This window comes from Acinonyx jubatus, chromosome B4, assembly GCF_027475565.1.
Source record: "Acinonyx jubatus isolate Ajub_Pintada_27869175 chromosome B4, VMU_Ajub_asm_v1.0, whole genome shotgun sequence".
Lineage (NCBI taxonomy): Eukaryota > Metazoa > Chordata > Mammalia > Carnivora > Felidae > Acinonyx > Acinonyx jubatus.
The window spans coordinates 118,096,346-118,118,154 of NC_069387.1; the positions used below are offsets into that span (position 1 = coordinate 118,096,346).

General features: G+C 34.0%; 1 protein-coding gene across 13 annotated transcripts in view; it reads right to left on the minus strand.

Moving 5' to 3' along the window:
* Positions 1–21,809, minus strand: part of ANKS1B (ankyrin repeat and sterile alpha motif domain containing 1B) — a 1,063,758-nt gene that overhangs the window by 848,690 nt on the left and 193,259 nt on the right. For all 13 annotated transcript variants that reach the window (XM_027071024.2, XM_027071022.2, XM_053226641.1 and 10 more), the window contains exons 6-8: positions 20,182–20,283; positions 15,448–15,561; positions 14,340–14,506 (exon numbers count right to left, since the gene is read on the minus strand). In XM_027071024.2, the coding sequence (XP_026926825.1) occupies positions 14,340–14,506; positions 15,448–15,561; positions 20,182–20,283 (383 nt within the window). The remainder of the gene's footprint in view (positions 1–14,339; positions 14,507–15,447; positions 15,562–20,181; positions 20,284–21,809) is intronic.

Consider the following 21,809-nt stretch of genomic DNA (forward strand, 5'->3'; position numbering starts at 1 on the left):
AAGATGATTAATGTGTATTTTCACAGTTTGAGTTTTAAATGACAGAGGGATGTTTAGGAAAAGAGGCCTTATCAGCAATTGTAATACAGAGCTGGAGAGCAGTGAGAAGTTGAAAGTAGAATTACAGATTTGGAAATAAATAGCATTTAGTTATTACTACCTGAACTCAAAGAGCAGTTCTCCCTCTGTGGAAGAGAATGCCCAAGAAAGAACAGAAAACCAAGGGAATGTGAGAAGAAAGGAGACAGCTAAGGAGAACATAAACAATTAGGACAGTGGTTGCATGGTTGACAGAAGACTCAAGGAGCAAACAGGGAGGGAGGTCAAAACATAAGAGACTCTTAAATATGGAGAACAAACAGAGGGTTACTGGAGGGGCTGTAGGAGGGGGGATGGGCTAAATGGGTAAGGGGCATTAAGGAATCTACTCCGGAAATCACTGCTGCACTATATGCTAACTAACTTGGATGTAAATTTTAAAAATAAATTAAATTTTTAAAAAAAGGAGAAAATGAGCAAATTTGGAAACTCTGTCCTAATCACCCAAATCTGAGTCCAATTTAATACTACCTTGTATTTCCCGTTACTTACTACACTGTTTCATAATAGCCTATGTCCATGTCTATGTCCACTGCTGAACGACAAGTTCAGTGATAATAGGGGCCCTATCACTCTTCTTGACTGCTACATATATCTCAAGGCCTAGCACAGAATGTGGCACACAGCCAATATATGATAAATAACCACTGACCATATTATAAAATGTATTATGCTATAAATACCATACAGATATCTGATATTAAAATAGAATTATCAGTGAATTTAGAAGAGACAGACTTTCCAACTTTGCTCCCATAAATCAAATGATATCACTTTCCTGCTTAAAAAAAATCAAACCACTTTCCATGACCTACAAGACCTTATCTAATCTGGATTCCAACTTCATTCCATTTTATTCTCTACCCAGTTCAGTATACTCATTCTATACCAATGGCCTCTGGCCTCTTTTCTGGTACTTAACATAGCAAGCTCATTCTCACCTCAGGAAACAGAATTTCCTTTCATTCCAAATTTTTTCTTGGTATCTATGTGACTGGATACTTCTCTTCCTTCAGATTACAGTTTATACTACACTCCTCAGAGAGGCCTCCTTTATCCACTATATGTAAGCAACCACACCCCACTCTCAGTTACTTGATCTCATTACTAAGCATAAATCAGAATATCTTGGTTAACTAAATATGCTTTTAGGTTTATGAACAATCAAAGCATCAAGAAAAAAATCTGAAGTATACCTTCTCGTATATGATCTAGAATTTTTATGCTTTAGACTGTGACATTACTATGTTTAGAAAAGATCACTTTCTTCAGTGTTTATGGCTGGATTCCCAAAACCATAAAATGCCACTTGCTCCAAAGGATAAGATAAAATTAGCGAACTTGTAAATCAAAGGGCAAAGATACAAGCCCCTAATGATAATATGATCCCTTCTCCTCTTCTTCCATTTTCCCTTCTGTTTTCTATCTCCTTCTTCACACACACACACACACACACACACACACACACGCACACATGCACACATGCACATACACTTCTGTCCTGTATGGTGTGCTGGTTATACATTCTATCAGAAGGGGGATAACACCAGTACAAAGACAATAAGTTATTATAAATGTGAAACACAAACTCTGAGAATAGTTGACTGAGGCCTCATCTGGCACTTTGCTTAACTCTTATGAAGGATGCCACTGAGCCAATACAATCTTTTAAAATTATGTTGGTAAAGGGGTGCCTGAGTGGCTTAGTCAGTTAAGCATCCGATTTCGGCTCAGGTCACGATCTCGCGGTTCATGAGTTTGAGCCCTGTGATGGGCTCTGTGCCCACAGCTTGAAGCCTGGAGCCTGCTTTAGATTCTGTGTCTCCCTCTCTCCACCCCTCCTTCGCTCATGCTCTTTCTCTCTCTCTCTCAAACATAAGTAAACATTAAATTTTTTTTAAATTACGTTGGTAAAATGACCTCATCTTAATTTACATAGTCCAGAGCTTTGGAAGTCATAGCTATGAGAGGATAAAATGAGTTCTGGTTAGATATAATAAAATAAGTGAGATGAAAGACACTGGTACTATCAAATTTTTAAAAAGCAGTCCAATGACCAAAAAACAATTATTAAGCACTTACTATATGCTAGGAATAACAGGCACTTGGGATGGACAATAAAAAAATAAAACACTGCTCTTTGGTTTACAATTAAATTCTTAGCGAATTTTACTTAAATGAAGATGGAAGGGAGAAGTAGGTATTGGGGGCAGGTTGTGAGGGAGAAGACAGAACTTTAAGGAACAAGTGAGCAACAGTGAATATAGGTTTGAAGAACTGAAAATGAGAGTAAGAGAAATGATAACCCTTTAAATACTACTTTCATACTTTATTTGGTACTTTAACAACATTGTCATTTAATTTAAAGTATAAAAGAATTAATTAAAAGTTAAGTTATATAGAATGTAAGGTAAAAATCATATGATCATCTCAATAGATGCATAAGAAAGATCTGACAAAATATCCTTTTTCATGATAAAAACACTCAACAACTTGGGTATAGAAGAAACATACCTCAACAGAATAAAGGCCATATATGACCAGTCCACAGCTAACATCATACTCAGTGGTGAAAGGGTGAAAGTTTTTCCTCTAAGAGCAGGGACAAGACAAGGATGCCTACCTTCACCACTCCTATTCAACACAGTACTGGAAGTCCTAGCCAGAGCAATGAGGCAAGAAAAAGAAATAAAAGTCACCCAAATCAAAAAAGGAAAAGGTAAAATTGTTTGTTTGCAAAGGATATGATTTTATATATAGAAAATCCTAAAGACTACCAAAAAACTAGAACTAATCAACAAATTCAGTAAAATTGCAGTATGCAAAACCAACATGCAGAAATAAGTTCCATTTCTATACACAAATAGTAAAATATTTGAAAAATAAATAAAGAAAACGACCCTATTCACAATAGCTTTAAAAAAAAATAAAAGACTTAGGGATAAATTTAATCAAGGAGGGAAAGATCTGCACACCGAAAACTACAAGACTTTGATGAAAAATTAAAGAAGACACAAAGCAATGGGAAGATAATCTGTGCTAATGGACTGGAAGAATTAATATTATTAAACGTTCCATATTACACAAAGTAATCTCTTTCAAAATTCCAATGGCAATTTTCATAGAAACAGAAGAAACAACCCTTAAAAGGTAAGTTATTTTGTCCTGATGACCAATCAAATTTGTATGCATAGGAGCAGAAAAAGAAGGCAAGGACAAATTAGCGTCATATCACTGTAATCTGAGATCCACAGATTTGTGAGGGCAAGAAGAAAATGATTGCGAGTAGTTGATTATCTAAGATGTCAACATTTTTTTTTAACGTTTATTTATTTTTGAGACAGAGAGAGACAGAGCATGAACGGGGGAGGAGCAGAGAGAGAGGGAGACACAGAATCGGAAGCAGGCTCCAGGCTCTGAGCCATCAGCCCAGAGCCCGACGCGGGGCTCGAACTCACGGACCGCGAGATCGTGACCTGAGCTGAAGTCGGACGCTTAACCGACTGAGCCACCCAGGTGCCCCAACATTTTTTAAATTTTCTAAAAAAATATTCTAGTGAAGAGTGCACAAACTATTGAATGTAAGAACCACCGAGGAAGTTTATTAAAAATAACCCACTTCCAGACATTCTGATTCAGTAGGCCAAGATGAGAAAGACTATAGAAACATTATTATTCAAGTGACAAATATAAAGATCAGGGTAATATTTATCTAAAAAGTAGAATTGAGATTCAAACACAAGTCTGTTTGAGTTCAAAACTCTTGTTCTCCATACTACAATGCCAATACAAGGTATGAATACATGTTATTGAATAAATTAGCATAATGCTTTAATGCAGAGTCTCAGTTAGTGAGGATGATAATAGTAACTATGACAATAAAGATACTTCCAATGTTCAGGAAACTGGCACAAAACTAGGAGTAAAGGCTAAAAGAAAATATTCTAAAGCCTTCAAGAATAGATTTATTTGAGCAACACAGATTGGATGAATATAGGAAATGATATAACATGTCAGTGTTTGTGTCATTGATTTTGGGGGCAAGCAATGTCCACTTTACTAATACATAATTCTTACTGGGTTCATTACCTTTGTTCATTTTAGAGCTTTTCATTTCCTGTCAAATTCATCTTCTTGACTACCTTATTCTTTCTCCAAATTCAAACTTTGTTTCTCACTGTTAGTTATCTGATAGCATAGACTGGCAGCTATCAACTACATAGAACCATTGTGAAACTGTAAGCAACTGAAACATTTGAACTTTAAAAAGCATAGAAGGTTGAAACAAAAATTCTAACAAAGGTAAGTGAAAATAACATGAGAAATTTTAAATATCTAGACCTGAGATTAAAGCAGACCACACAGTATCTCTTCTATCTACTTTTATTGACTTTGATTGCATAATGGAGAATCTTAATTCTTCAACTGTTAGAGGGTGAATGAATTCCAATATTCAGTAATCACATCTCAAATGGTCACATGAAAAAATACGTTGAAAGCATGAGTGCTTTCAGTAATTTGGGGGGGCGGGTGTGGTTACCAGTCCACAATTCCATTAGAATTACTTTGCTCTTCAAGGTGAAAAACATTTCCCTGAACACTGAAGTGATTATCATCACTGACATATCTCTTTAAGCTCAGGCTCCAGACTGATTTCCTATGGCATTAGGAAGCAAAATGGGATTCTTTGATAACGGCAGGCTGTCCAAGGCCTTTACTCCAAAAGAGAATCAAGAATTCTCAAAAGCATACCTTGAAATAGAATTACAAATTAGTTCCATTATGATAAATGCACAAGGTAACTGTAGCATGTGGCTGAAAGTTGTTAAAAGTTAACACCATCATTATCCAGAAAGTGAGATTAGAAGAAAGTCAAGTTATTATTCAACTTTCAAGAAAATATGACAATAATCTCCTGAATGTATAGATTCTTAGGGAAATCATGATAATTAGGCCCTTCTATTAGTAAGATTAAATTCCAGTTGGTTTAGAGAGAGATCAGAGAAAATGTAACTAGTGAAATAAAAACTGACATGTTGCAGCTGCAAAGTAAATACAATGATAATATCACAAGCTTCATAAATTTCAAATATTCTAAATATATTTTTCTTTAGGAATTCTTTAGGAAGGCACTTTACAGCCTTTGGATACCTTAATAGAATGCTTATAATATTAAGAGATATTTTAGTGTCAAATACATCTTAAGTGCATGCACACAATAATGCTTTGCATTGGTTGGGTGCATCATAATCAGCAAGAATCATTAACAATTAGGAAAAAACAAGGTGTTTGCTTAGGCACTTTTTCTTTATGATTAATGGAAAAAAAACTGCTTCAAAAATAGCCTGTCTCAACTCATACAGAAAGAATAACAGGGATGAATTTTAAAAATGTTTATCACAGAATACTGAGGAATTTGGGGTGCCTGGGTGGCTTAGCTGATCAAGTGACTGACTCAATTTCAGCTCAGGTCATGATCTCACAGTCTTGAGATTGAGCCCTAAATCAGGCTCTGTGCTGGGCATGGAGCCTGCTTAAGATTGTCTCTTTCCCTCTCCCTCTGCTTTACCGCTGTGCGCATATGCTTTCTTATGCTCTCAATAAATAAATAAATAAATAAGGAAATATGTATAAAAAAAAGAATACTAAAGAATTTTAAAATTAAAATATAAATGATACATATGTTCCTATATTCTTATAGATTTTTCATTATATATGTTATCAGGAACCAAATGTGGTATTTATAATGTAAGATTTCCTTATTGTCAGTGAAAGAAATGTATTACTACAAAAGGAAGACACGACTTGGTCTAAGATGTTGGTGTTTTTATGTTGTGAGGAAGTTTATTTTATTTTATTTATTTTATTTATTTTAACATTTATTTTTGAGACAGAGAGAGACAGAGCATGAGCAGGGGAGGGTCAGAGAGACAGGGAGACACAGAATCCAAAACAGGCTCCAGGCTCTGAGCTGTCAGCCCAGAGCCCGATGCAGGGCTCGAACTCACGGACCGCGAGATCATGACCTGTGCCGAAGTCGGACGCCCAACCGACTGAGCCACCCAGGTGCCCCAAGTGAGGAAGTTTATAATATAGTTTGACCAAGTATTTCGTGTAATCTTCAAAATAAATGGTGAGGCATTCGTTATTTGAAATAACCAATAGAGAGAGTTCTTCGGAGATTAGAAAGGCTCCATCTTAGAGCTTTATCCATAGGTCTGTATCTACATTCAGTTATCAGTTTCTGATGTCCATGGCCTATCAAATCAATTCAACAAATATTTATTAAGTGTGCGGGTGAAGAATTATGCTTCATTCCTCACAAATACAGGGATAAGTATTTCTCCTGTCATCAAGAGGTTTATAAGCAAAGCCAAAACAGATTCATGCATAAATAATACATAGCAGATGATGAAATTTACATAACTCATTTGTAAATAAAATGTTAATGTTATCCAATCCAAATAGTTGGCTTTCAATAGGAGGATCAAAACAGGTCTTGTAATATTTTTAATAAAAGGTTTTGTGAGGGATGGTTTTCAATATGTAGAAGCTAGAGAAAAGAATCATATATGGATGAAATATTGTGAACACAGGCAGAGATAAGTAAAGACAGATGTGCTGGAGAGTCACCCATTTTATCAAAACATTCTATTTCTCTAAGACATTAATGGGAGAAAGCTGGAAACATATAATGAACTTAGAAGATGGAGCCTTGAATGCCAGAGTTAAAAGTCTATATTTAATTTTTACAGTGAAGACCAGGTCTAGCTTTGAGAAGGAGACTGGCATGATCAGAACTGCACTTAAGGCATACTGACTTGGCAGTAGTGTTAAGAAAAAGCTGCAGCAAATGAAGAGTAGACACTAAAGGCATGTGGACAGAATAAAAGACTCAAAGTAACTAAGTAACTCAGTGAGCAGTAATAAGAGTATGCACCTGCAAAATGGCAAGCATGATGAAAAGGTGAGTGTAGGTCAATCTGGAAGATATTAATGACTTAAGGACTGTCACTAATAACCATTGATGACATAACTTTCATGACTAACCACTGGGTTAGGATCAAGACCTTGTAAGACATCAGACCTAAATTCAGATCCCAGTTTTACCTTTTGGTAGCTCTATAACCCTAGACAAGTTATTTTACTCTTGATTTCTACATTGAGGATAACAAAACCTACCCATGGCACTTTTGTGAGGAATAAAAAAAGACAATGATTTTAGCATGCTTAACACAACGTCTAAAACATAGTTAAAACTTAGTACAATATAAATGTTAGCTTCTAGTATTATATTTGCAGAGATGATAGTTTGGCAAGTGTTTATTAATTTTTAGCAGCCACTTCTCACTGTTCACATTGTAGCTGTGGTCATTTATATACCCCAGAACTTTCTGTATGCATTTCTTCCCCAATTAAATCTCTCTAATCTTACAATTAAACCATAGAATTTTTAGGAATCTAAATATAGGATTTTATTTTATTATAACTCCCACTGAATTCTGTTTTTACTTTGAAGCAAGAATCTGTTTATTGAAGTAATTTTTCATATAAATTCAATTATTTGTCATGTTTGCTATTCCTCTCTAACATCTGCAGACCTAAGTATGATAGATGACTTTTTTTCATGGCAAAATATTGATGAAGACCAATCCAAGAATAGAACATTTGGCATTTCACTAGAGAAATCCCCTTTATGTTGATATTGAGTAGTTATTTGAAAGTGTGGACAAAGTTGGGACAAAATCTATGAAACAGAAATAAAAATAGCATGTCTTTAGCAGCACAAAAAGAGTAGCTCTTTTTCTGTGACTGACAGAAAGTCGTGTTAAACTTTTTTTATTTTAACTGAGGAGGAAACTAAAACTTGGAAAGATCCACAACTTTCAAATATCACCCTCCTAGTAAGTGGCAGAACAGTAAAAACCTGTTCTTGGACTCTGTAATTCATGTCCAAATAATTAAACATGTTTCTCAATAAAAATGGTTTATTTACATGGGTTTATATGTACTCTTTCATGCAGTGTTTGCCTTTTCATGCAATTATTCATTCAATAAAATTTCACTGATAGATCACTACATGCAAGGTACTGTGCTAGGCAGGATGTGATTATAGATATCAATCAAATATAGACCCAACAATCAAGAAGTCTGTAAGAAGCAATATAAAAATGTGTACATACACAACACAAAGCAGAACAAAGAGATGTGTCATGAAAGGTAGAAGCAATTGTGTTGGAAGTTCATAAAAATGACTCTTCTCTTCTAGAAGCCAAGGATATCTCAATGACCTTCCTAGATTCACTACAGGTACAAGTTCTTCCTGGGATGAGAGGAGGGATAAAAGACTTACCATTCTGATTATGAAGTTCTCCTTGTATGTACATATGGTACACACATACAGTTAACACTATTAACTTCAAAATATTAACGTAAGTCAACAGAACCTATGCATTCCCTAAATCCTGAAAAATCTGTTAGGACAATCCAAGCTTAGGTTTAGTACAGAGCAGCCTAAGTCACTGCTGCCAAAAAAATTTGTTCAACTATAAAAGGTATGAATTATTTAAATTAGAAATATTCTGAATACTCCCTGTAAGATTAATAGTTACTGCTGCTTAAGATTCAGTTCCACTATAAAAAAAAAAACTCATGTGCTGAAGAGTCAATTATAATCCTGCAAGAACGCTCTATCTTATGTTTCAGAAAATTCATTTCCCAAAGTGCTCTGAATATAACTGGATGACACAACCACCAAAGTCTCTCACAATTCTGAAATTAGTACATTCCTGATATTAAGCTCTAGAAATTATATTTTTGAAAGTAAACTTAATTTTAGAAACACCATTTGTATTCTAGGCAACCTAGTTTGATTCTACTAACCTTTAAGACCTGATGAATTCTTGCACCAAATTAAGTATATTTTTCTGTAGATAACCCCCAACAACTCCCCTGAGAGTTTTCTCAAGCAGATTATAGAAGCTTAGTATAAAATAATGAAATGCTGAATCTTAAAATCTTGATATACTAAAGTAAACCATCTTGCTTCAGAAGGTTCACCTGTAATTAAAGATTTTACATTGGAAAAAAAAAGTGAAAGAACAGAAAAGAAGTGTACTGGTTGATTTATAATGCACATAACCTGCCAATACAATCCCTTTCAAACAGTAAGTTTTACATGCTGTTTGTATCCAAGTTTCCCTTAGGAGAAAAACCATATAAAGCATTTCATCCCATAAGCTTCCTATTTACTTCTTAGAAACATAAGCTAATGAGGCAATAATGCTTCTTCTATTTTAAATCTTAAAAAAAGTTTTCCTGAAATCTAGATTCTGAAGTCTGCTCTAATGACCTGTATGCTATAATCAAATTTTGTGGCATAGTGTATTCACATTTAAGAGCTGTGCACATTGTGTACACACATGGAGGAAGCAATGAATATATGACTTGGAAAAATAAAGAAGGGAATAGGACATTTTTTCAGATTATTTTATATTCTTTTAAAATTCTGAATTTCATGGGTTGCTAAAGAATGTGAAGATATTTATATTTCTTCAAAATTTACATTCTAGATTATATAATGTTCTAATTCAACTTAGAAAATGGCTCCATATGCATATTATAAAAGCATTTAAAACAGACTGACTTTTGAATTAAAATTTATGCAAGAGAAAATGTGATTTTAACTGGAGCTGGCCTCCACGTTAAATGTAAAACCTTCAATCAAATACATTCAATCATAATAAGAATTTAACTTTTAATTCACTTGTATTAGTAAAATTGTTCAAGCTACTACCTAAGGCTAATATTTTAATAAAACCAGAAACCTCTTATTCAAAAGTAAAAGTTCTTACATAAGACAGCTGATTTTGTATTTTAAATTACTGAATTAGAGTGCCCTCTATTGGAAGAAAAAAAGGCAATGAAAGCTAAACTGAACTAACAGTTAAAATATCCCCAAAATTCAAATACATCATTAATGTGTAAAATACATTTATTAATAATATAAATGCTACAAAACATTTTACTTACATTTTAATTTCTTTTAAATTACTTTTGGAATTGTCATAATACAATGAACAAGTTGGATATTTCTTATCACCTAAAATTAAATTTTAACTGAACCCAAATGTCCATCTTTCAGCCAATAATGTGAATGAGAAGCAAAAATCTTATTCCACATTTAACATTCCAATATAACACAGAAATAATTTTAATTTAGGACTTTGGGTGGACCATACTGTGAATTTTCCTTGATGATAAACTGAAAATGTTTCAAATTCAAGAGATTTTTTAGAAGCTCTTACACTGGGGAGTGGGAGAATTGGGCTGGATACCTATGATGAGACTTATTCTAGCTCTAAAATTCTATAATTTTGCAGTGTTGTCAAGATCTCAGTTCTGACTCAGTATCTCAGGTCTCAATGACCTCAATTACTTCAGTAAGACCCTGCAGGATTTTTAGTCCTGTAGACCAACAGTATGCATGATAGCTTTTTAAATAAACAAGGCTCAGAGCCACCTCAAACAATTCTGATTTCATTGGTCTACTTGGTCAGGACATGGTACCTGATGGTATCAGTATATGTTGAAGCCTCTCCAGATAAGTCTAACATATATCCATTGCTGAGAATCTCCAAGTCTCTTCCCAGAACATCTGACTATAGTTACCATTTTTATATTCCCAAAATGTCACCTATAAGACAGAACTCTCCTATTCAATAGTATATTCTCCTCAGCAACAATATTAAACTTCTGACTAGCTTCCCAAATCTAATTATCTTCCACAAACAAAACCATTGAGCAGTAACAGATACAGCACCAACCTCAGACTGCCGGTTTTCAGATCCTGGGTCTGGCAATTACTGTGTAAATGTGGGAAAATCATAAAAGTCCTCTGTGCCTCCATTTTCTTATCTGTAAAATGGGAGGAATAATACTACCTATCTCATAGGGTTATTGTGAAGATTAGATCAGTTAATAGAAATAAAGTGCTCCATAAGTGTTAGGGACTATCATTACTTACCCAAATTTGTTTCCCACTACTTTCCAAAATCAACTCTTACAATAAACCATTCTTTTCAAATCATATGCTATGTCTCACCTCTGCTTTTGCATATATTGTTTCTGCAAGCTGGAATCTTCCCTTTCACTCATTCATTCATTCCAAAACAAGTACAAGACATATCTCCTCTTCCACTAGAGCCCAGTTTGGTCTCTCCCTACCTCCATGAAGCCTTCAGTGACTACCAGTAAGTCTTCACTAGTCTCTCCCTTTAAAGAAAATTTCCTTTGACCACCGGGTAATTTATTATGAGAAATGTAGCTGGAAATTAAAGATATTAGCTCTGAGTTTGAATCCTAGATCTGCCACTTGCCAGCTGAGTCATTTCCCCAGTCTATAAATCCACAGTTAGCTTTACTATGAGGATTAAGTGGCTTAATTCATATAAAGCATTTGAATAGCAAGCACCTAATAAATGTCAGCACTCATAATATATATTTGGTGTTTTGCATGTTAATCTTATTACTGTACACTGTGACTAAAGCCTTCTTAGAATAGGAATTCTGAACTCCTTTAAGTCAGGAATCATGTTTCATTACTGCTATCATAAATCCTATAACGTAAGGTGCCTGTGTGACTCAATAGGTTAAGTCCAACTCTTGATTTCAGCTCAGGTCAAGATCAAGCCCCACATTGTGCTCCGTGCTGGGTGTAGAACCTGCTGAAAATGTCCTCTCTCTCCCCCTTTGCCCCTCCCCCTACTGTGGACGTGTGAGTGCATGCACACTCTCTAAATAAATACGTAAGTAAATAAATAAATAAATAAATAAATCCTATAACTTACAACATGGTAACAAACATCTATATTAGGTGATCTATAAGTACTTAATTTTTTGCATAATTTGAGAGTACAATTCATGACAAACTCTGAAAAAACATTTTTGATGAACAGAAATATTCAACAAATGCAAATGAACCCAAATGAAACACAGACTATTGAGAAGGGTCAAAGTAATCAGATTACTTTTTAAACACTGATAACAAGTTTTTATTAGATTAATCTTCTGAAAGGACACTTCCAATGATTACTTTTATCTGCCCCAAATCCTTTAGATTTCTCTCGCTTTCTAAAAAATAAATACCAAAATTCTTATCCTGACATTCAAAATCATCCATGGCCTGACCTCAACCTATCCTTCTAATTTTATCTCCCATATTCTCCCTTTATAAACTCTATCAATAATTTCAGATAAATCAAACTACTTGCCTTACTCATATGTACCCTCTGCTTTTCTGCCTCATGTAACATTTATTATTTAATACGACAATACTTTCAAGGAACACAATATAAGGTTTATCACAGGAACAAAGAGTGATTTCTTGTATGAAAGGATGCTTGAATTGTAAGATATTCAGTTCAATTTATGAGCATTAATTTCTCTCTTGCTACTATCACAATAGAGTCTTAGACTTACAAAAAAAATATTTGACCACGTTCCCCTAAACTATGTTACCTTCGTAATACTAAAATCCCTGCTATCACTACATGAAACCTGTAAGCCTGGTCTCCAAGTAAAGTGTGCAGTGCAGACCCCAGGGTGCACTAGATACTCAATGAGTTAAAAGGAAAAAAAAATAGAGCTTCTATTTACACTTATTCTGTATCCTTCTTACTTGAATTTCTCTTGTAGTATATACCTAATTTATAGCACAAATTCTTAAAATAGTAATAGATATACATCATTTATGAATACATGTAATTGGGAGATTTACTTAAAATTCGTTTGCTATGGTATGTACAACCAAGAAAACAAAAGTTTAGAAACCACTGGTTGAGAAAACTAGGGCTTTCAGAAATTTGTGGGTTTAGAAGTAGAGGAGCAGAGGTATAGTCAGTTTAGAGAAATCTTTAGGAACAAACCTAAAAACCTAAACACCACACATTATATTTATACAGGATAAATATGTTTTAATTTGTAAGCAACCTTCAAAAAAATAATTAAAAAAGAAAAGAAAAACTTGTAACCAACCTTCAAGGAAATGTTGAAATGTAATTGGTTTGTAATTTGGAGATAATATATAAGTTTTAGATTTTTAAACAGGAAATTTTGTCCTGACATTAAAGTACACTGACACTACAGTAAATATTTCATTAATATAAAAATTTCATTTGGTAAAACTTGCATGTATTTACTTCAGTATATACGTAATTAATCATAATTATTCATAAGGAGTTTTACTGGAGCCAATAATACAATGCTTTAAAGAAGACAGTGCAACAAAAACAAAAACAAAAAAACAAAAAAAACAAAACAAAAGGAGTAAGACTAGCCATGGAGCTAGACTATGCTGGAAAACAAGGGTCAGCACACAGTAAGTAGTTAAATGAAGTAAACATTCTCTTTATAGTCACTATACTTGGCAATGTTTTTAGTTTTCATAAATAATATGACATACTTAACACAATACACTCTTATTAGCTTTTGAAGAAAGCATAATATTTCTATAACAAATTAAGTTCTAAAAGTGAGTAAAGATTTCATGTTATAATAATGCATTTCCTTTAATACCAGTACACCCTATAAATCCTACCTCTATATGACACAAAATAGGTATACAAATCTTAATTTTAAACTGATCGATGCTCTATAGTTTTTCTTGCTGTTGTGTTAATATAGAAATCCAAATGATCAGTAATCTCTAACTCATGATTTAGATTCTGAGCTTGTAGGTTGCATAAGGGATTTGACTAAGATTATAAAACTACGGAGGTCAAATTTTCCAAAATGTCTCTCTCCTACCATAACATACAGAGTGACTGGGGAACATACACACATAGCCCAGCTCTGTCTTTAATCAAGATGGAGTAGACTAAATTCATAGAGAACTTGGGGAAGAAAGACAAAAGGAAGATTTTTTTTCTTTCTTTGGAAACCAATTATCATCATGCTCAGTGAGACTTAAAGAACATAATCAAAGAAACTATGATTTCATGTATTAAGCAAGTCAACAGCAGCAAGATCATCACAAACTATCAGTGATTTATCAAAGCAGTCCTTCCCCTACACATGCAGTGAGAGTAAAATACCAATGAACATCAGGAAAAGAGCAATAGGGAATTTGACATTTGACACTGGCAGAATCTGAAGATAGGATAATGCACAAATCCCTGCCTTTTAGATACACATTGAATTGGCAAAGACAGACACATTGTCTTCCTTCCCCCCTTACTTACTACACTCTGGCTTCCATTTTTCCCAAGTTCTTCCTCTGAAATCTTGCTCAAATTATCTAAGTAGTGGTCTGATATTGTGTGGCACAAATCTTCAAAAGAATAATCCTTTTCTTGACAGAGTTTTATTTCATCCAAGAGTTTTGATAATTCTCCAGTCACAGTTTCACCTATAAGAAGACAGTAATTTTTTTCAAAGTTTTAAGAAAGGCTATTGCTAAAATCTCCTATTAACTAATAAAACTATGACTAGTATAGTGACAGAACTCATGACAAACAACATTAAGTAAATCAGAAAATATGTTGAAAACAAGGTACTGAACCATAATTAACGCAAGAATGAAAAGACTAAATTAAAAGACAAGGAGAAATCCCAATTTTGCCTATTATTATTCTTTTTCAAAATAGAAATAAGTGTTGAAGGTTCATTTATACATATTACATAAAAACATCTGGAATTACAATTCCTAAGGTTTCATTCATTATAACATTTAATCTTTAATAATCTTTCATATGACAGAATTCATTAACAAATTTTAAATGGTGCTGGGAGCCTACATCCTAGTTTCAATAAAAAGAAATAGAATGTATTTAGATAAATAATTATATAAGTAATAAACTAAAATTATGTTATGTGACATAAAGGAAAAACACAGAAGTAACAGATAAATAATATGCATCATCTGTCAAAACATGAATATTTTGTAGGTTGCATGCAAATATGCGTTTTTCTAATCATTCTCAGAAAGGTACTTTATACTTCTAATTTCTTCTAGGAAAAAATAAAACTCCAGCTGTTATAATCCAGATATCAATATTTTTATTCTACATTAAAAATACACTTTGGAAAACAAATCTAGTGTGAAATATCTAGTCCATGTATATATCATGACAGCAGAGATTGCTAATTTTGCTAGCTACTGTGTCACGGCCAAGAATAGGGCCTGACGAATAGAAGAGTTCAATAAACTGAAAAATGGATAAAATACAAAGTATAAGATATAAGTTACTAGGCCTCAAATTTTCAAGTGTTAGCCTTTTTGTACGTATAGAACAAATTTGGACATAAAGGTCTAGTGTTATTTATAGGGCTTTATAATTAACTACTCACTCTTAGTCTTTTGGGAAGGAGATTCAACAGGAGATGAAATATGTATTTCTTGTGTTGTATCTTCATGTACATGTTCTTCAAGGGCTGCTGATCTTCCCACACCTTCTAAATATTCTGTGTATACAAGTTTTTGAAATTACATAGTCGAATTCATTTATTTTAAAATAACTAAACTTTATGTTTTACTTCTGGTGATCAGCTTTTCATTTATTTCCTCATATCCTAAATATATCCTAAGTTTTTAAAAAAACTTCAAAAAACCAAAAAAACTGAAAGAACTTGATGATGAGCTATTAATTTAAATCTTTTTAATTAAAATTTAAAAGATATTTTGGAAGAGACTCATAAACTCTTTTTGTGGAAACTAAATTTGACACATTCTTTCACCTGTTATAAATAAATTCACCTGTTAAAGATAAAATAACACCCTTAGTTTCCTTAAGTGTATTCTACGTGAGGATTTAAAACCATCTTAAAGATGCTTTGAATAGACTTGATACCTAAACAGGAACATCAAATTCAATGGACACCACAACCAGTTAGGTAACATGAATGAAGTTTATAATGGTGTTTACTCTTGTAAGACAAGCATAATTTCACATTAAGCTTTACTTCCACAAAGAAATAACATTCTCTCCTATTATTCCTAAAGTAATATTTCACACTCAGCCTATCTCTCATTTTTGTAACTTGGATGAAGACATAATAATATTAGAGCAGCCAAAATTTAAATATGTCACCCAGCAGTGTTCTAAGTAATATAAATTAACTCACTTGATCCTCACAAAACAATGACACACACTCTTACAATCTGTTTTAAAGATGACAACTCAAGGATCAGATTTCATTTTTTTAAATTTTTTTAATGTTTATTTATTTTTGAGACACAGAGAGAGAGACAGAACATGAGCAGGGAAGGGACAGAGCGAGAGAGGGAGACACAGAATCCAAAGCAGGCTCAAGGCTCTGAGCTGTCAGCACAGAGTCCAATGCAGGGCTTGAACCCATGAGCTGTGAGACCATGACCTGAGCCAAAGTCGGACGCTTAACCAACTGAGCCACCCAGGAGGCCCTCCCCCCACTTTTTTTAATGTTTATGTATTTTTGAGAGAGAGACAGAGAATAAGTGGGGGATCAAGGAGAAGGATTTTAATTTGGCCATGTTCATACAGCTAATAAGAGGCACAGCCAGATAAACATGGGACGAGAAAACATCTCACTCTAAGCATCTGAATGCAGGGATAAATGTCAATAAATATTCAGCCCCATTATCATGGAGAAAACAGAAAGCATGTGGAGCATGATTAACCAGAAAGTAGGTGCCCCATCCAAAGTTCGACAGTAAAGTAAAATAAAAGCCTGCATTTTTTGAGAAACCAACAAAACTCTGAAGTTTTAGCTGAAACCCTACATTTGTAAATGTTGAAAGCCAATTCAATTTTTATGGAAACACAGTGTGGCCAAAAATATTTAATCTAAACAAAATCAATCTGCTATCTGCCAAAAGCATTCAGCTCACAGTGGCTAGTTTGTAGTCTCCATCTAAAGGATTAAATCAACTGATCTTTCCCCATAGTGATCTTTTACTTACACTTTATTCAGAAGGAATCTTTTTCTTAAAAACTAGTTAAGAAAGTTTGTTCTTAGCAGCACTCTCAACAATAGCCAAAGTATGGAAAGATCCCAAATGTCCATCGATGGATGAATGGATAAAGAAAATGTGGTATATATATACAATGGAGTATTACTCAGCAATCAAAAAGAATGAAATCTTGCCATTTGCAACTACATGGATGGAACTGGAGGGTATTATGCTAAGTGAAATTAGTCACTCAGAGAAAGACAAAAATCATATCACTTCACTCATATGAGGACTTTAAGAGACAAAACAGATGAACATAAGGGAAGGGAAACAAAAATAATATAAAAACAGGGAGGAGGACAAAACAGAAGAGACTCATAAATATGGAGAACAAACTGAGGGTTGCTGGAGGGGTTGTGGGAGGGGGGATGGGCTAAATGGGTAAGGGGCATTAAGGAATCTACTCCTGAAATCATTGCTTCACTACATGCTAACTAATTTGGATGTAAATTTTAAAAAATAAAAAATAAAGTTAAAAAAAAAGACAAAAGAAAAAAAAAAAGTTTGTTCTCATTCCAAACAATTGTGTCTTCATACTATCCAAACAGTTTCTACCTAAGGGCATTTCTACTAGGAAAATTCTACTAGGAAAAGAAAGAAACCTATGGAATTCTATCCTTAAATTTTTTGACCAAATGCAGTAATTATGTAAAGTGAATTCCTCCTCCAGGACACAAATAGTAATTTTATCTACTCTAAATTGGCTTTAGTGAAATAAGAATTTTTCATAAAACTTAAAATGTACCACTGGTGTAACCCAGGAATGCAAAGATATAGATAATACATTTACATTCTAAAACCCGCCAATAATTTTAAAAATTCAAAGATGTCCCATATACCCTAACACAAGTTGGCATACGTAATGAATTTTGACCACTTAAGAGAACACAGATAGTTAACTCCTATGTAATAACACTTTCATTTAAGTTAAATCAATGCAGTAAATGTCTAGAATTATGTCATACCCTCTTTTTAGTGGACATTTATTTTGCTTTTCCCAAAAGACATAATATTCACAAGCCTCAGGGTTTTTTTTAAATTTAGATACAAAAGTTCAATATGAAATATAAAGCACCTAGAAGGGCAAGAAAAAATGTTATGTACCATTCTTTTTTCTTTTTTTTAGCTTTCATTCAATCTGATTTGAATTAATATGAAGAGCTACTCATGTATTTTGATTTATCTCTATAAGCACTTGACTTGTAATTAAGTTATTTATTAACGAGAAAATTGCAGGGGACTTCCTTTCCCTGACAGGTTTTGAAGACAGAGAAGACAGCATGAATGACCTCCTGTAGCACATTTTTTTTACCCCTCTTGGCTTTTGTTGACTCCTGTATCTATGCATCACCTGCCTGACTTGGTTTTAATTCATTTATCTCTCATAGGATAAAGCTGTTCTTCAACTTCCCAACTGACATCCAAGGAAACAATCCCAGCTTCCTCCCCTATTTACACTTGCCACCAATCTGTAACAATCAGGGGATAATCACCACTGAGCAGTGTAGAAGCTAACTGGAAAGGGTAGAACAAATGTCTGTTTTTTGTTTTTTTTGGTTTTTGTTTGTTTTGTTATTTTGTTGTTGTTTTTTTTAAGTAGGCTTAGCGCTAGGCATGGAGCCCAACACAGGGCTCCAACTGACACAGCCCAACTGACAACCCTAAGCTCAAGACCTAAGCTGAGATCAAGAGTCCAATGCTTAACTGATTGAGCCACTCAGGTGCCCCAATGTCTGGGTTTTTAAGGGAACATACGACATGTCAGGCCTAATCACAAAGCAAAAAGGGAAAGTATTTATTTATGTATTTATGTATTTATGTATTATTTTTGTTAATTTACATCCAAGTTAGTTAGCATATAGTGCAACAATGACTTCAGGAGTAGAATCCAGTGATTCATCCCCTACATAGAATACCCAGTGCTCATCTCAACAAGTGTCCTTCTTAATGCCCCTTGCCCATTTAGCCCATCCCCCCACCCAAAACCCCTTCAGCAACCCTCAGTTTGTTCTCTATATTTAAGAATCTCTTATGGTTTGTCCCCCTCCCTGTTGTATATTATTTTTGCTTCCCTTCCCTATGTTCATCTGTTTTATATCTTAAATTCAACATATGAGCGAAGTCATATGATATTTGTCTTTCTCTAATTTCGCTTAGCTTAATACACTCTAGTTCCCTCCATGTTGCAAATGGCAAGATTTCATTCTTTTTGATTGCCGAGTAACGCTCCATTGGGTGTGTGTGTGTGTGTGTGTGTGTGTGTGTGTGTGTGTGTGTGTGTATGTATATAATCATATCTTCTTTATCCACTCATTTGTTGAGCCCAAATGTCCCAAAAGGGAAAGTATTTAAATCTAAATCCCATTAAAAGTCTTAGATCAAGTAAGGACGTATACAATCCTACAATGAAAAACTAGTACCTACATGGTTGTCAAACCTTCAGGACACCTAATGCTGCACTAACTATACAGTTACTTAATGACCTTTATCAAAAACAAAGCCTGGCAAGACCGAATCATCTTGTACTCCTGGATTAAGGAGGAAACAATCTGTATTCTTCCAGTTAAGTACAATTTTTGTTGTTAACCCAATATTTATGTACTAGTTCTAACCACCTAGAATAGGTTATATATCAGCCTCTTGGGGCTTTAGTTCCCCTCATGTGAAAGAAGGAGAATAATGATATCAGACTTATCTATCTCACAAAGTTATAGAAAACAGGCAAAATAATAAAAAAAAAAACTGCAAATTCGTAAAGCATTATTCAAGTGTAAGATAATACTTAATCATCATCACCCTATAGGCTTATTATCTTCAAGTTCATAAGTACATATTTGCTATATGGATTAAAAAAACCCTTTTAATAGCAAATGAGTGAAAAACCACTTTAGCTTTTCTTAAAATACTGATTAGTTTAAAACAGAAATAAAACATTAAGAAGTATTATTATTTAGCTTAAGGGTTACCAGAAAAAAATGTAAATAAGTTCACTCAAAAGTAAACATTAACTCAAAAACTCAAGAGAAAACTATGGTAGATTTAATTTAATCTTAACTGTAAGGCAAATTCATCCATCATTCAATATTGTTTACCTTGTAAGAGTGTTGCAATCTGGAGAGATTTCTGAGATGGATGTTCTTTCAGAATGTCTAAGACAGTTCTACCTAAGCTATCCTTTATGTTGGCATCAATTCCTGAAAGAAAAAGAAAAATCCACTAGATGTACACCACTGAAGTGTCATCAGAAGATACTGTCAACATATAACTGTTCTAGTATCAAACATATACAGATCAAGCACTGAAAGTGATTTTTAGAAAAAATTAAAACCCTAGACACACACACACACACACACACACACACACACACACACACGATTTTAGTAAGAAAGAAGGTGGAGGGGCGCCTGGGTGGCTCAGTCCGTTAAGCGTCTGACTTTGGCTCAAGTCATGATGTCACAGATCGTGGGTTCGAGCCCTGCGTCAGGCTGTGCTGACAGTTCAGAGCCTGGAGCCTGCTGGATTCTGTCTCCCTCTCTCTCTGCCCCTCCCCTGCTCATTTTCTGTTGCTCTCTGTCTCTCAAAAATAGAGAAACGTTAAAAAATATTAAAAAAAAGAAAGAAAGAAATAAGGTGGAGGTCTACTGCTACCAAAGAGAAGGAACACTCTTGACAATGAATTAAGTCTTAAAGGGCACTGACCCAATCATTAAGATTGGTGTGTGTTTGTTTGTTTTTTAATTATTTTGAGAGACAGAGAGAGCACACATGCAAGCAGGGGAGGGGCAGAGAGAAAGAGAGAGAGAGAACCCCAAGCAGGCTCCGCACTACACTGTCAGCACAGAGCCCGACATGGGGCTCACAAACCATGAAATCATGACGACCTGAGCTTAAATCAAGTGTCAGACACTTAACCGAATGAGACACCCAGGCGCCCCAAACTGTTTTTTAGAATTATAACCAGTTTGGATTATAGCTATTTAAATGATACACTATCAAGCTGAAAAATATTATTGATTTATAACATGAATTCCTAAAGTATAATGGTCCTGTGATATATATATTCTGTGTAATTTGGTAAAAACATTTTAAATAATGATGTATCATGTGCATAATATAACAACAGTCTTAGAATACTTAAGTATTCACAAAAGTTGAAAAAGCATGATTATTTTGAACTATTGTCCAAATACTATTTGTCCAGCTACAAAGTCAAATATCTCATATTTATTTACGTAAGATTATACTCAATGTAAACAACATTCAATCATCTACCTGGTGAGCAAACTTCTTGTTCTGTAATTAAAACACCTTTGGAATTATTTTAATTCTAAAAATATTTATTGTACTAAAGAACTTATTTTCATGTAACAAATAACTTTCACTGACCCCCAAAAAAGTTTATAAACTTTCTAAACATCTAACTGCAAACAAAGCCAGTTTTCAGAATCCGGCTTCAAATGTTAGGTCATCATAATAAGATTATTAAGTATTTGCTTAAATTTGTGTAGAAATGTGTGACCAGCACATATGTAATTGGTTGCTTATAACACATTTATTATATCACCGTGTTACATGTCCAAATTAAATGTACATGAAATTTTCACTCAGTATAACTACAACCAAAATGCCACAGTCAGCTAATGTTTTCCATTTTTTTACAGCAGAAAATAAATACATTAAATGTAGTCTGTAGCACAAAAGACTCACATCAATAGTTTCC